The sequence below is a fragment of the Pseudorca crassidens genome, chromosome X (genome assembly GCF_039906515.1).
Source record: "Pseudorca crassidens isolate mPseCra1 chromosome X, mPseCra1.hap1, whole genome shotgun sequence".
Lineage (NCBI taxonomy): Eukaryota > Metazoa > Chordata > Mammalia > Artiodactyla > Delphinidae > Pseudorca > Pseudorca crassidens.
This window is the reverse complement of record NC_090317.1, coordinates 42,803,956-42,817,926: the sequence shown is the minus strand read 5'-3', so window position 1 is coordinate 42,817,926 and position 13,971 is coordinate 42,803,956. Positions and strand designations below refer to the sequence as shown.

The following is a 13,971-nucleotide window of genomic DNA, read 5'->3' as shown; positions in this document are numbered from 1 at the left end:
CCTTTACCTCGATAACTTTTACTTAAACGTTCACTTCAGATACCTTATCCTCTGAGAAGTCTTCCCTAATCATCCTAGTTTGGGTTGGTTGCCCCTACTGTATGTGCTCAGGTTACCTACACCTTCTTAGCATCCATCAAATATATCTGGCTATTTCCTTCACTAGCCTGTGAGCTCTTCAGTGGCAGGGACTGTTTCCATCGTGTTCACTGTGCCTAGCTGAGTGCCTGGCACATAGTAAGTATCTTTTGAATTAATGAATGGATGGATAGTTCGTATTTGTCTCTGCTGGCTTCTGTTTGCTCTCTTGGCCCTCCTTGTTACTACTTGCCCCAAGCGCTGTGAGCCATTTAGATTACAAGATTTTGAAAGAATTGGGTCCCTCCTGCTCACTGAAACTTTAGGTCTAATCTGTCAGTGTCTGGTAGAAACTTCCATTTAACCCTTCCATTATGCACTGAGCCACCTGCAGTTGTGTAGATCAAGAACCTGGCAAAGGGACAGCCATGGGTGCCTTTGAGAGCCCCAGTCCTCATAAAGGCAAAGAAGGAGTGGCTTCCGGGAGCATGGGGAATGGCCATCCCAGCTGAGTTCCCTTACAAAGCGAGCCTCTGCTGCTCTCATTCTGGACACTAGAGTTGTACTGGGGGTGGAATTGCTGTGGCTTTCAGAAGCCCCTGACCTGGCACTACCTTTTTCCTTCGGGTTCCCATAAAATCTAATGTTGCAGAAACTCAAGAGTGAGCGGAAGTGCCCTGACTTAGTCCCTTGCTCTGTGGGGCTGGCCAATGAAGCTATTTAGTTCGGGGTGCATGCCTACATATTTTGCTTCTTGGCCAACGAGGCCAAGAAACGGTCCCCAACATAGAGAACAGACTTGTGGTTGCCAAAGGGGAGGTGGGGTGGGGAAGGGAAGGACTGGGAGTTTGGGATTAGCAGATGTAAACTGGTATATATAGAATGGATAAAAAACAAGGTCCTACTCTATAGCACAGGAAACTATATTCAATATCCTGTAATAAACCATAATGGAAAAGAATGTCAAAAGGAATATATATGTGTAACTGAATCACTTTGCTGTACAGCAGAGACTGACACAACATTGTAAATCAACTATACTTCAATAAAAATATATATACGTAAAAAGAAAAGGTCATCAAAATCTGATAAGGCATCAAATACTGCAACCCGCACCCCAAATCAAACCAAATCAAACAATCCTCCAACAAAGTCCATTTTTTCCATAAGAGAAAACGAAGTGATTCCTGGGAGCAGATGGATTGTGCTTGCTCACAGGAGGGGACTGGAGGAAGAAGTTCTCTCAGCAAGAATAAGGCATAAATTGCAGCATTTCCCTGAGTTAGAGGAGAATCTCCTTCTCGTGTGGCAGTGGCAATAAACAAGGGCAGGGTTCTTAGGTCTAAACTACTTTTCTGCCTCTGGCCTTCATACAAGGCCACTACTGCAGCTCCACCTGGTCCTGTAGCCCTCGCCTAATCCCAGTATGCCTCTCAGAGCCTCTTCAATACCCTTGTCCATTTAGGAAATACATTTACAGGCCTACCTCAGAGATATTGTGGGTTCGGTTCCAGATCACTGCAATAAAGCAGATATTGCAATAAAGCGAATCACACAAATCTTTTGGTTTCCCAGCGCATATAAAAGTTATGTTTACACTACACTGTAGTCTCTAGTAAGTGTGTAATAGCATTATGTCTAAAAAAACGTTGTGTATACCTTAATTAAAAAATACTTTTTGCTAAAAAAATGCTAAGCATCATCTGACAATGCAGAGTTGCCACAAACCTTCAAGTCGTTAAAAAACGCAGTATCTGCTATGTGCAATAAAGCAAAGTGCAATAAAAAGTAGTATGCTTGTATAGGAAGTGATCTCTGACAACTTCCCCTAGGACATTAGATCTTTTTTTTTTTTGCGGTACGCGGGCCTCTCTCTGCTGCGGCCTCTCCTGCCGCGGAGCACAGGCTCCGGACGCGCAGGCCCAGCGGCCATGGCCCACGGGTCCAGCCGCTCCACGGCATGCGGGGTCCTCCCGGACCGGGGCACGAACCCGCACCCCCCGCACCGGCAGGCGGACCCCCAACCACTGCCCCACCAGGGAAGCCCAGGACATTAGATCTTAATCTGAGTTTTGTCACTGTTTATCCCCAGAGGGCTTAGGACCACCTCAAAGGTTTCCTGGTGACTCAAAAATGATTGGAAACACCACCAGCTGCTTTAGGCCTAGGTCTACCACCCAGTTCTTTCCACCTAGACTCCTAATAATTATAACAATAGTTAACATTTATTGAGTGGTTATTATGTGGCAAACACTGTTCTCTGTGTTAATACATTATCTTATTTATTACTTGCAATAACCCTATGGAAGAGGTAATATTTCCATGTTACAGGTGAGGAGACTGAGACATTAAGGTCTTTACCTAAGATCACCATTAGTAAATGACAAGGCGGGGACTTAAATCAAAATCTACCTGACTCTATTCTGTTACTCTTAACCACTATTACCCCCACCCCCACCTCCCCACTATATAGCAAATTTGTAAATTAACTCTGGGTGTCTGGATTACCCCCTGTTTAAGTCCCCAGTAAAAATCTTCTTAAAAATAAACACTGGGGGATGGGCGATCACAGGGCCTGGTTTCCATCAATACAGAGCAAGAGGGAATATATTCACTGGAAGATCTGCAAAAGCTGTGTTGTTTTGGTTTCCCATTATTTCTCCATGGCCTAATACAGTGCCTGGGACATAGTACATGCTCAGTAAATATTTATTGAATGAATGAATGAGTTTGCTCCCTGATTTTCTCAGAGCCTTGCTGACTGTAAGGACATTGAGGTGACGACCTCTAAATTCCGCACATGAAGACATGAGGCAGGGAGAACCTAGGCCAAGTTCCATCAGCACAAATCTCTCTGCATAATCAAAATATCACCAGGCCCTAGGTGATCAGAGTCTACTGACTTTCATTGCTATTTGCTACCTCAAAGTTTTCTGACCCCAAAAGAAGGGACATTGTCTCTAGAGTTTTTTGTAATAGTATCTGATTTCCGACATAGCAAGAAACAGATGTCGGATTGTTTGATTGTTTCTTGTGGAGCATGACCTTGAGAAAGTCATTCTATCTCTCTGGGCTGCAATGCCCTCATCTGTACCATGAGGGAGTGGGACTTTCTACTTGCTAAGGGTCTTTTAATCTTGGACATGCTAGTATTTCCTGATGAAAGTCAAAGTAAGTCAGCACTGTCTCTACTCGTTCCCCAGCCAGACAGGGTCTGCAACCCCAGCCTCCACACTGTTGGCAATGTTATTAGCAGTATGTTCTGGGGGAAGAGAATGCAGGCCACCTGCTCTTGCTCGATGGCTCTTCTCTACCTTAAATCCAAGGAAAATAGTCAGCAGGAGGGAACAGGGGATGAATGGGAAATGGGGAGCTCTATGGCAAGCAAGTTCCCTTGCATGTCTCTTCACCTTAGGCAAAGAGGCCCGGGAGCCAGAGCTCTGAGTTGTCATTGTGAGCACAGTGGTGATGCCTAGGCCCACCCGGGCAGGGGCAGCATCCATGTTGATCCAGAAGGAGACCCAGGACAGGATGACGATGAGTAGGCTGGGGATATACATCTGAATCAGGTAGTAGCCCATCTGTCGTTCCAGGTGAAACTTTACCTCGATGCAGGTGAATTTCCCTGCAAGGAAAGAGGTGAGGTATCAGGCCCCAGGTCCCCAGCCTGCAGCTGAGCCTGAGAGGCAGGACAAGGGCAGCTCTATTTCTGTGGGCCAGCCTCTGGGCACCTAACCTGCGCCAATAAATGAGCCTTTCGAAATGGCCCCAGGGAGCACCAGATGCATGTTTTGAGGAAACATGCAGAGAAACATGCAGAGAAGCCACTGGGGACTTGACCTCTTGCTCCCAGCACTTTAGTTGCCAGCAGAAGGCCTTCCCCGTGACATCACTGCAAGAGGATTAAGGGTGGGAGGGCTCCAGAGCCAGACTGTATGGGTTTGAATCCTGAACCTTCCACTCACTAGCTGTGTGACCTCAGGCAAAACACCTAAGCTTTTAAAGCTTCAGTTTCCTTGCCTGTAAAATAGAGTAACAACAATATCAACTCCATCACTGGGCAGTTGTAGGAATTAAATGAGATAATGTATTTGAGGTGTTGAGCACAGTAGGTAGCTGGTACTATTATCATGATTAACAAAATGAGCTTAGACTCCACTCAAATCTCAGCAGCCTAGCTTGTGCGTGCTGGGACCCTTGAAGCTCTCTGGCAATGATTCACTGAGATAAACACCGCCTGTGTCTTAAGCACGTAAGAGCAGGATAGCAAACATCTGGAAACAATGTCTAACAGAGACCAGCTCTGGACAGCAGGCAGCGGGTTCCCAGAAAGCATCTGGCAGCAGCATTCTATTCCACCCACAAAAAGTGCATTGGCCCCAGGCACATGTGCCAATGCTCGCCTCCTCTGCCAGCCATCTTCATTTTACCCTGTTTTCCATCCCCAAGGCTAAGAAAACACTAGCTCAGAGCTTCTGGCAGCAGACGCTTAGGCTAACCAAAGCAAAAAACAGAGGATGTGTATATTATCATTTTATTCTGGCCTAGGCTTACTCTTAACAGGACTGTCTGATTCCTCAAGGTTAGTGATTTCATCAATGACTGATTATGGCTTTGACATGCTGTGTGATGCTGTGATCTCTTACTCTTCCCTGAGTCCACCCACCCTGGGCTTCTTGCCGTGACATGTTTTGGCTAGGTATCCATATTTTCTTTTCTTTCTTTCCTTCCTTCCTTCCTTTTTTTTTTTTTTTTTTTTTGGTGATAGCAGTTTTGTTTTCAATGACAAAATTAACACTTGTTTAGCACAGAATGAAAGTGAGGAGTAGAGAAAGAATAATAATATTCATAAGCTTACATTTGTCAAGCCCCTACTAAGTGCCCTGACTTTATATAGTTTATCTCATTTAAATCCCATAGCAACTCTTTGGGGCAGGTCAAATTATTATTTCCCATTTTATAGACAGGGATACTGAGGCTCAAAGAGATTAAGTTATGTTGCTCAAGGGCACCCAACTAGTAAATGGTGCAGCCAGAATTCGAACTCATCTCTATCTGACTCCAGAGTTCTTGCTCTTACCTGTTGTATCATACTGCTTTAGAAATGCCTAGTGCTATTTCCTTCCAGGGTTTTTAAACACATGCTTTTGGTTTGTTTCTTTCATCACAGTAGAATCATTCTGTGTATACAACTTTGAATCTTACCCTTTTCCACTTGAAGTTTCCCATGTTGATATAAGCACCTTGCAAGCATTCTTTTTAAATGTCTGGATAATATCCCACCAAGCAGATGCGCTATGTAATTTACTTAACTTCCACCCTATTGGTGGATATTTAGAGCAGTTCCAAGCTTTTGCTAGTATAAACAGTGATCCAGGAACCCTCTTGGGGTCTAAAGTCAATATGATATTTTGGAATATTTCCTCATAATAAATTCCAGGCAGTGGAATTCCTGGATCAACAGGTAGGGAAACAAATTTAGCTTCCAGACTAAAGTTTCTTAGCGTGCCCCCTGGACCATCTGCATCAGAATCCTCAGGATGCTTGTTCAAACACAGATTTCTGGGCATCACTCCAAGCACATGTAATCAGAATCTCTGAGAGGCAGAACCCAGGAATCAATATTTTAACAGGCTACCCAGGGAAATATGATGCACACCAAAATTTAAAACCCACCAGTCTATATACAAAATGCCAGTTTTTCCCCTAAAAAAGGTTATACCAATTTCCACTCACGCCAGCATTTTCTAAATTCAGTGGCTCATTCATCTCCCCAGCTACCTGCACCTCCACATTCACACACAAATTCATAGGGCTGCACCCAAAGCATATCAGCACACCATTGGAGTGTGATCTCCCCTCTTCAGCTTGTGGCCTCTATCTCAGGGTCATAGCTCTTCACAGCCAAATTGCCAGGGGAAATGAGGAGCTAGCAGCGATTAGGGAAGCTGCAGGGGGCAGACGCTCAGGCTGGAAAACCAGCTCCTCTCCATTTCCTGGCATGCTTTTCACACCTGGGAAACCAAGCCAATTCATGAGAGTTGAGCAGTGGGGACAGTGGTAGGAGGTGTGGACGGTAAGCCAGCTGGTGACCTGAATTCTCTTCTCTCCTGGTTCAGTGAACTCATTGACTACTCCCAGATGTAGATTCCCCACTTTCCACGTGAAGTTGGCCCCAGGACAGGTGGAACACTCCTGCCACTCACTGGCACAGGACCATTTGTTCTGCAGCGTGTGATAGGGACAAGAACAAGGGCTTTGGCATTAGACAGATCTGGATTTGAATTCTAAATCAGCCATTTACTAGCTGTGTGACTTGGCCAACTGATTCAACTTCTTAGAACCTCAGTTTTCTCTTTCTGAGAAACGGGGCTGATCACCCCTACCATAATGAGATAAGTCATATGAAGCACTTAGCGCTACATCTGGTACAGACTGGACCTTCAGTAGAGGCTAGCTGCCTTGCCCCTTTCCCTCCCATCTGGAGGCCCTCTTGTGGCCCACAGCCAGTAAATATCTTGGATTTTTACCTGTGTTGTAGCGCTTGGTACAATAGCCTAGATCCTTCTCATCCCGCAAGGTAAACTGGGGCAGAGTCAACCCCTCAGCCACTTGGACAGCAGGAGAATCTTCCAGCCACTCAAACACGAGGTCATTCATGGTGTAGCCAACTGAAAGTGACAGAGATGGCAGAGGACTGCAGAGTGTGGTGGCTGGACGGGGGCAGGGAGAGGGTTAGAACTGGCAGGAAAGAACAAATGAGGAATAAGGCCTGGGTTTTAGGAGTTTCATGCTCATCTTGGAAAGGAAAAGCATTCGGAAGAGGGTCAATTGCCTCATGGGCCCAGCCTAAGTGGGTAAATCAGAAAGATTCCTCTTCTACCTAGTTCTCAAGCTTTAGAAAGGCCCAAAGAGAAATTATTCTGGCAGACCTAGAAAGCACATCAAAAGGCTTGGAAAGATGTCAAGGAAACCAGCTGGGAACCTCCTGCCCCATCTCAAACCCAGGGGAGTAAGCATGTGTACTGACCACGTCTTGAGCTGAGCCAGCCTCAGAGCTGGGGCTTCTGCCACCTCACTCCAGGGAGGAAAGAGCTATTTATACCTTGCCAGTCATGCACGGGACAATGTGCATACCACAGACTTCCAGCCAGAGTCCTGACCTGGGGCAAATTGGGAGCTAACATTGAAAATGCCAAGCTGCTCACAGATAGCTAGTAGTTCGTGAAGGCTCTTGCCACGTAGGTGACTATACTCACAAGTTGGGTAGAAATGGGAGCAGAAACACCAAGCCTCACGGATGTCCAGTGTAGGGCCTTGGCCCAGAGTAGCTTTGTGACTTTGGGCAAGTCACTTCCCCTTCTGTAAAATGCTCCACCTACTTTTCAGAGGGGGTAATGAGGACCTGGATGTGAAGGTGGTTTATGAACTCTAAAAAGCTGACCACATAGGACATATTCTATCCATTACTGTTATTATATGTTGGAAACAGCCTGACAAGACTTCTTCTTTGAGGATCAAATGGATATCTCCTGATCTCACAGTCTCACTTGTTCAGGAGATGGCAAAGGAATGGACATGAGCGATGGTCCAGTCTTGCTATCCTTTAGCTTCTCTGCACTTAGGGCAGCCTCTGCAGGTTGGCACCCCCTGCCCTTGGTAGCCCTTGGCTGACCTTGCTATCCTGGGCACTGTCCTATGCCTAGAACTGTCCTCTCCCACCTCTCTACAAAAGCTATCTGTACATACTACTATATGTAAAATAGATAAACAACAAGGACCTACTGTGTAGCACAGGGAACTATATTCAATGTCTTGTAATAACCTATAATGGAAAAGGATCCGAAAAAGAATATATATATATATATATATATATATCCGAATTATTTTGCTGTACACTTGAAATTAACACAACATTGTAACTATACTTCAGTTAAAAAAATTATGTGTTCACAAGGAATCAGGGTTCAAAGACTCCCCCCTTCCCTGCTAACTCTGGATTTTTATAGGCATCTTGAATGTCTTAACTCAGGGGAAGTAAAGGTAGAATTACTTCAGGCACTGTGAGATGGAAATTATATCTGGACAGAGGAGGTACCCCTCAAATGACCCTCCATATCCAGCATAAGCACATTTGTATGTAAGGCTGGAGCCTTCCCATTCCCCGGCCCTGTGGGGCAGCCAGACCTGCCAATAGCGAAGGGATGGAAAAGCACACTGGGCTCAGTGTTAGCAAGCCCTGGCTTCTAGTCTCACCTGTGCCAAGAGCTCACTGTGTGTGCTTGGGGAAGTTCATCCCCACTCTGGGCTGCCCTTATCCTGTCTGGAATATCATAGCATGGGGTTAACTAGCTGGTATCTCAGGCCTCACTCTATGACTTTCTAGGGACACTTACAGCTCTCCAGCTGCATCGTGCAAGTCTGGATATCCATGGGGAAGTTCTTCAGGTCCATTGGGCAGGATAAAATGAGAGTCAGCCTGGCAGGGACAGTAAGAAAGAAGTTAGGCTGGCTTACTGGGCCTCAGCGCAGCACAGGGAACCCTCCGCCCACCCCTCAGCCTCTACCCCTTGCCCCGAGTTCTCCTGGCTGTATGCCAGCTGCACCTGATGCTGTAGAGCACATTTCCATTCTTGAAGATGCGCAGCAACTTGTTGTCTGTGGTCACCGCATGAAAATTGGCCCCTTTCTCATTGGCAAAGAACAGATCTGGCTTCCAAATAGAGTCCAGCATGGAGGGATCGAGGTCCAGCGAGTCATCAGGATATTCTCGGTAGGCCAGGCGTGGGTCGTTCCACTGCTGCCGCAAGAAGACGTTCACCCGGTAGTCCTGAACAGAGATGGGCCCATCAGAGGCAGTGCTATTGCAGGGGCCTAGCAAGCCTACCTGGGCAGGAGGGCCATGAGGAGGAAATGCTGGGAGCACGTCTCAGGGGCAGTGGGCATTTTCCACTGTAGAAGGAGCCTGCTTTGGGCTGATATGGCAAAGAAGGGAAGGGAAAAGACATTTATTAAACACTTACTATGTGCCAGGCTCTCTGCTAAGTGCTTTCTTCATATGCATCATCTCATTTAAATCTCATGTCAATCCTGAGATGAGGGTGCTGTTAAGATCCCCATTTTACAGATGAGGAAACTGAGACAAAGAGAGATTTGAGTAACCTGCCTAAGAGATGGTAGAGTCAGGGTTTGAACGCAGGTTTATCTGATTTCCAAGCCTTGATGCTATGCATCAAGCTACCTGCCAAACTGGACCATCTGCTGCTTAGGCTAGTCTGCCTTTAGCCACTAAAACCCTGGGCTGGGGAAAGATAAACTCCCAGTGACCGACTTTGGACATCCCATGGCTTTAGCCATGACCCTGAAACAGGAAGAGGATGGCAGAGGGAGGAAAGTCTTGCTATCTGCTGGGCTTCACCCATTCACACCAGAGTGGAAGCGGGAGCAGGGCAATGCTTTACCATGGTAGTCTCGGTGATGGAGCTGAAACTGTTGATGAAGATGTTGCAGGTCACGTTCACAGGTGGTCCTAAGAGTAGCAAAGCACAGCCATATTGGCAGGGCATTCCAGGAATTTGGGAGAAATTTCCAAGACTCCCTCCCTGAGCTTGAGGTTAGGGTACTGCTGGGAGAAGGCAGTGCCTGGCACACAGGCCCATGGGTGATGGGGAGGGGACACTCCTTCTGAGCTGTGAGAGCCAGCCCTGTACCTCCAGCCTCCTGGCCCTGAGGTAGGCAATGGAGGCTAGCTCGGCAGTATGTCCCCAAAAGAAGGGGAGGGAAGGGTATTTTGTAGGATGAATGATTCTTACCTTTAAAATTGGGCCTAATCCTGGCATCATATCCAGATGTTCGCCCCATAAGCTTGTCCAGGAAATCAGAGGGGGACATGGGCTGGGACACCTTGGTCCCAGATTTGACTTCTTCTTTTGCCAAGGCCACCCTGCACAGGAGAGATAAAGAATTAATAACTGAGATCTGTTGTATTCTGTCTTTATCACAGACCCTCTCCTTCCTTGTTCCCTCCCCACTTTGGCTGATCTCTCCATCAGGCAGGAGGATTAGGAGATGGGTTTCTAGGTGCCCACTTGCAAAATGAGAAGTACAGAAACCCATAAGCCAACACAGCAGCTCAATAGTTAGTCCTAGAAGATTGCTTTCACATATATTAGATCTTTCTGTCCTCAAAATTCTCAGCGTGATAGGGGTGAAAACTGTTATTTCCATCTTATAGGTGAGAAAACTGAGGCTTCCAAAGGAGTAATCTGTGAGACTGTAAATTGGTGCAGCCACTGTGGAAAACAATATGGAGTTCCCTCAAAATATTAAAAGTTGAACTATCTTATGATCCAGCAATTCTACTTCTGGGTATTTATCCAAAGGAAACGAGATCACTATGTTGAAAAAATATCTGCACCCCCCCCCATGTTCATAGCAGCATTATTTGCAATGGCCAAGACATGGAAATTACCCAAGTGTCCATCAACGGATGAATAGATAAAGAAGATGTGGTGTATATATACAATGGAATACTACTCAGCTATAGAAAAGAATGAAATAATGCCATTTGCAGCAACATGGATGGACTTGGAGGGTATTATGCTAAATGAAATAAGTCAGACAGAGAAAGACAAATACCATATGATCTCATATGTGGAATCTAACAAATGGATAGATAGATAGATAGATAGATAGATCGACCGTCCAAAAGAAAAGTGACTTGCCCAAAGTCTCACAGCTGTTGAGTGACACAGGGCCCAGGATCAGGACTTGAACCCAAGGCTGAGGTCTCATCCAGTATTCTCTTTCTGAGGGTGCCTTGAACATGCTCAAACAAGAGTGACAGAAATAATGTGGCTGTGGCAACGCTTTGTACATCTGGCCTAGCCAAGGATGGGAAGGGCTCAAGGGCAATTTACACCCCTGAGAGATAGTTTTAGTTGCTTGGCCTTCATGCTGATCCCTCAGGGGCTAGGACCCAGCTTCTGGAGAGGGCAGCTTGGCTTCAGGTGTCTGCTCCAGCAAGAAGCTATATTCTGAGCTGAACCTCAGTTCAGGGTTGTGGCAGCTACAGGCAGGTCATCTCACCTTGGCAATAAAAGAGGCAGGAAAGCAGGGCTCTAGAAGCATGGGAAAGCCTCCCAGTAAAGTGGCCATGCTGTGAAGGTCAACTCCCATCTTTTCTTCCTAAGAGCTTCATTTTGAGGAGGGGGCCAGTGTGCTTTGGCCTAGCCTAGAGGCCAGCCCCCTTCTCCCCTGACAAGTTTCCCTCTAAGAGCAGCAAAGTTCCTTCCATATGCCTGCTTGTCTGCTTAGCAGCCAATAGCTAGACCAGGGACCAGGAGCTCAGCAGGGGCTTGAGGGCAGGGGTGGGGCTCACACTGAGCTCAGGCTGGACTCCTGGCTGGGTCCTGTGCCCTCTGCTCCATCCTGCCATCATCACCAGAGCCAGCTCCCCTGCTGCCACTACTGCTGCTGCACTGCTGGGGCTGGGAGGTGGGGTGACTGCTGTCCTTCTGGGTCTGAGTCTCCTTTGAACCAGCGAGCTCCTCTTTCCCAGTAAATCTATGTACCTGCCAGTGACTGATAGAATAATACAAATAGCTGAGGCACCATGCTAAACACTATCTAGTATAGTTTTCACATCAATCTTCTCAATAATCACTCTTATTATCCTCCAGCTATAGTTGAGGAGTGCAAGATGGAGTGACTTGTTCATGATCATACAGTTCCTAAATGGTAAAGCCGAGATTCCAACCCAGAGTTATTGACTTCAAAACTAAGTCCATCTACCATAATACCATGATGCAAGCAGCCCAGGGCGGGCTGCCAAGCAACCAGAGTGGGGGAAGGTCAGTGACAGCCGCCGCACCCTGACCCTTAGAGTCTTACTTCCTTGAATCCCATGAGCAGGAGGGAGCTCTTACCCTGGGAACAGAGGCCACCTTGGCCCTGAGTGGGGGCGGCCAGAGCAGGTGGCCTAAGCAGGCTCTGAAAACCCAAGGAGGCGGGTGGTGGTGCTGGTGCAAGCAGAAGTGCGTGGCTTCACCATGGGACGTCCACACTGGCCAGGTGCTGCTGCTGGCTGCTTGTCACCTGCCTGCCGGGAGGCCACGTGGCCCTGCAGGTGGAGCAGCCAGACCCTTGCCACTGTCCTCAACCTCACTCTCATGTCACCTCTCCCACTAGCTCCAGCCCCAGGACCCTGGGACTGGCTGTGGGCTCAGCTGTCTTGGGCCCCAACCGCCGTGGCAGCCCCGCTTTTCCAGGTTACCTTGTCTGCAGACCTGAAAGCAGAGTCACTGTGTGCAACCTCTCCTTGCTCCCTTTCATTCCTGGAAAGTTCCAAACACTGGCAGGACTAGGGAGGTTCCAGAGCTGGAAATCTTTCTCATGGAAGGCCTTGGGGTGGGATAAGGGGAGAACGCTGATTCTGCTGCTGGGTACTTAAGTGACCTTGGCCAGGTCACTTGCCCTCTCTAGGCCTCAGTTTCCATAAATACAATGAAGGATTTGGTCTCAAGATTTCCTAAGGGCCTGCCTTGCTCCAATCACTCAAGTGGGAATGCTACCACCAAAGCTTGGGCCTTGAGGCAACTTCCCCTCCAGCAGGGCCAGCAAGCGTCAGCTGGGTGCCCCCTTCTGCCTGCATCCTCCTATCAACTCCAGCTGAGCTGCCATTGCACTTCGGGCTGCTTTTCACTCTGAAGAAGTTTATCACTGCCCCCCACACTGCATCCCTGCCTGATTGCCCCCTAATGTGTCTGCCAGCAGTGAGGCAGGAGGCTCCTCAGAAGCAAGCAGATCTTGGTGTGCTCTTTGAACGAAGAGGAGGAGGACGATATTGCGGTGGCACTCACCTGCCTCCACCTTGGGAGGCATTCTTTTGACCAGTTCAGCCTAAGGCACAGCCATCTTTCCTCCTCAGCTCACCCTATCCACCTAGAATGGCTCCTGGTCTAATGAGAAAGTGAGAATGGGTAGGAGGCCATTTACAAGGAGCCCAAAGCATGTCTTGCCCCCAAGCCCAGGAAGTGATGGCCACTTAGTGCCCCTCCAGGGACAGCGAGCAGACAGGTTCCCCCCTGGGCAGGGTAAGGTGACTGCAGAGGGCCAAGGTTTGTTCAGCCAACATCACTGTGATGTGTTTTTGGGAAAATCCTTACTCCTTGAAATCTCTTGGGTGAACAGCTGGCAGATGTTGGTGTCATTTTTAAGGATCTGAGGAACGTGTGGCCAAGCTGGTAGGGAGATAGGGTTGCATGACAGGACAGATGGCTTCTGTTCTGGGGCTCACTCCCGAGCCCCTACCCTGGCCCAGGAAAGTCTCACCTATGCAGAAGCCTTCCTACCTGCTCTGGAGCTTTGACATCCTTTATGAAAGTCTCCTGGGATCTGACTGGGGGAGGATGTGTCCTCTCCTGGAGCCTTCCAGACTGTGGGCTTTTTGTAAACTTCAAGGAAACTGTGCCAGAGCCCCTGCTACCCCCGGCCAGTATTTGCATGCATCTCCTTCTTACCCCCACTCAGCTCACCTGAGGAGGACCTGCCCCGGCAGGGTCCAGAGGAGAAGGAAGGAGAGGGTTGCTGGAACAAGAGCTGTCATTCTGCGGGGACCCTGGAGTCCTTTCTCAGCCTGGCTGCCAAGGTGAGAGGGAGTATCCGGGCGGGAACGCCGAAAGTAGAGAGCCTTCTTCCTACTTGGGCCACTTGCATGGAACCCAAGGAGGGCTGGGCTAGGAGTTGCACGCTCTCTCCTCTTCTCTCTTCTCTGCCCTGTCCTTACCAGTCAGGGGCCAGAACTATTCCCCTGGAAGTGATTCTGACACAGATAACCTGTTCCTGCTCTGGCTCGCCTGGGGCTCCGGAGGGCCTCAGCCTGCCTGCTGGGGT

The 13,971-nt window shown here is 48.1% G+C and overlaps 1 protein-coding gene across 1 annotated transcript in view; it reads right to left on the bottom strand.

Annotated features, from left to right (window-relative positions):
• LOC137217186 (glycine receptor subunit alpha-4) overlaps window positions 1-13,684 on the bottom strand; it is a 30,412-nt gene extending 16,728 nt beyond the window's left edge. The window contains exons 1-7 of the mRNA XM_067723750.1: window positions 13,614-13,684; window positions 9,891-10,021; window positions 9,540-9,607; window positions 8,685-8,908; window positions 8,475-8,557; window positions 6,609-6,749; window positions 3,489-3,703 (exon numbers count right to left, since the gene is read on the bottom strand). Of these exons, the coding sequence (XP_067579851.1) occupies window positions 3,489-3,703; window positions 6,609-6,749; window positions 8,475-8,557; window positions 8,685-8,908; window positions 9,540-9,607; window positions 9,891-10,021; window positions 13,614-13,684 (933 nt within the window). The remainder of the gene's footprint in view (window positions 1-3,488; window positions 3,704-6,608; window positions 6,750-8,474; window positions 8,558-8,684; window positions 8,909-9,539; window positions 9,608-9,890; window positions 10,022-13,613) is intronic.
• Between the last annotated feature and the right edge of the window lie 287 nt (window positions 13,685-13,971).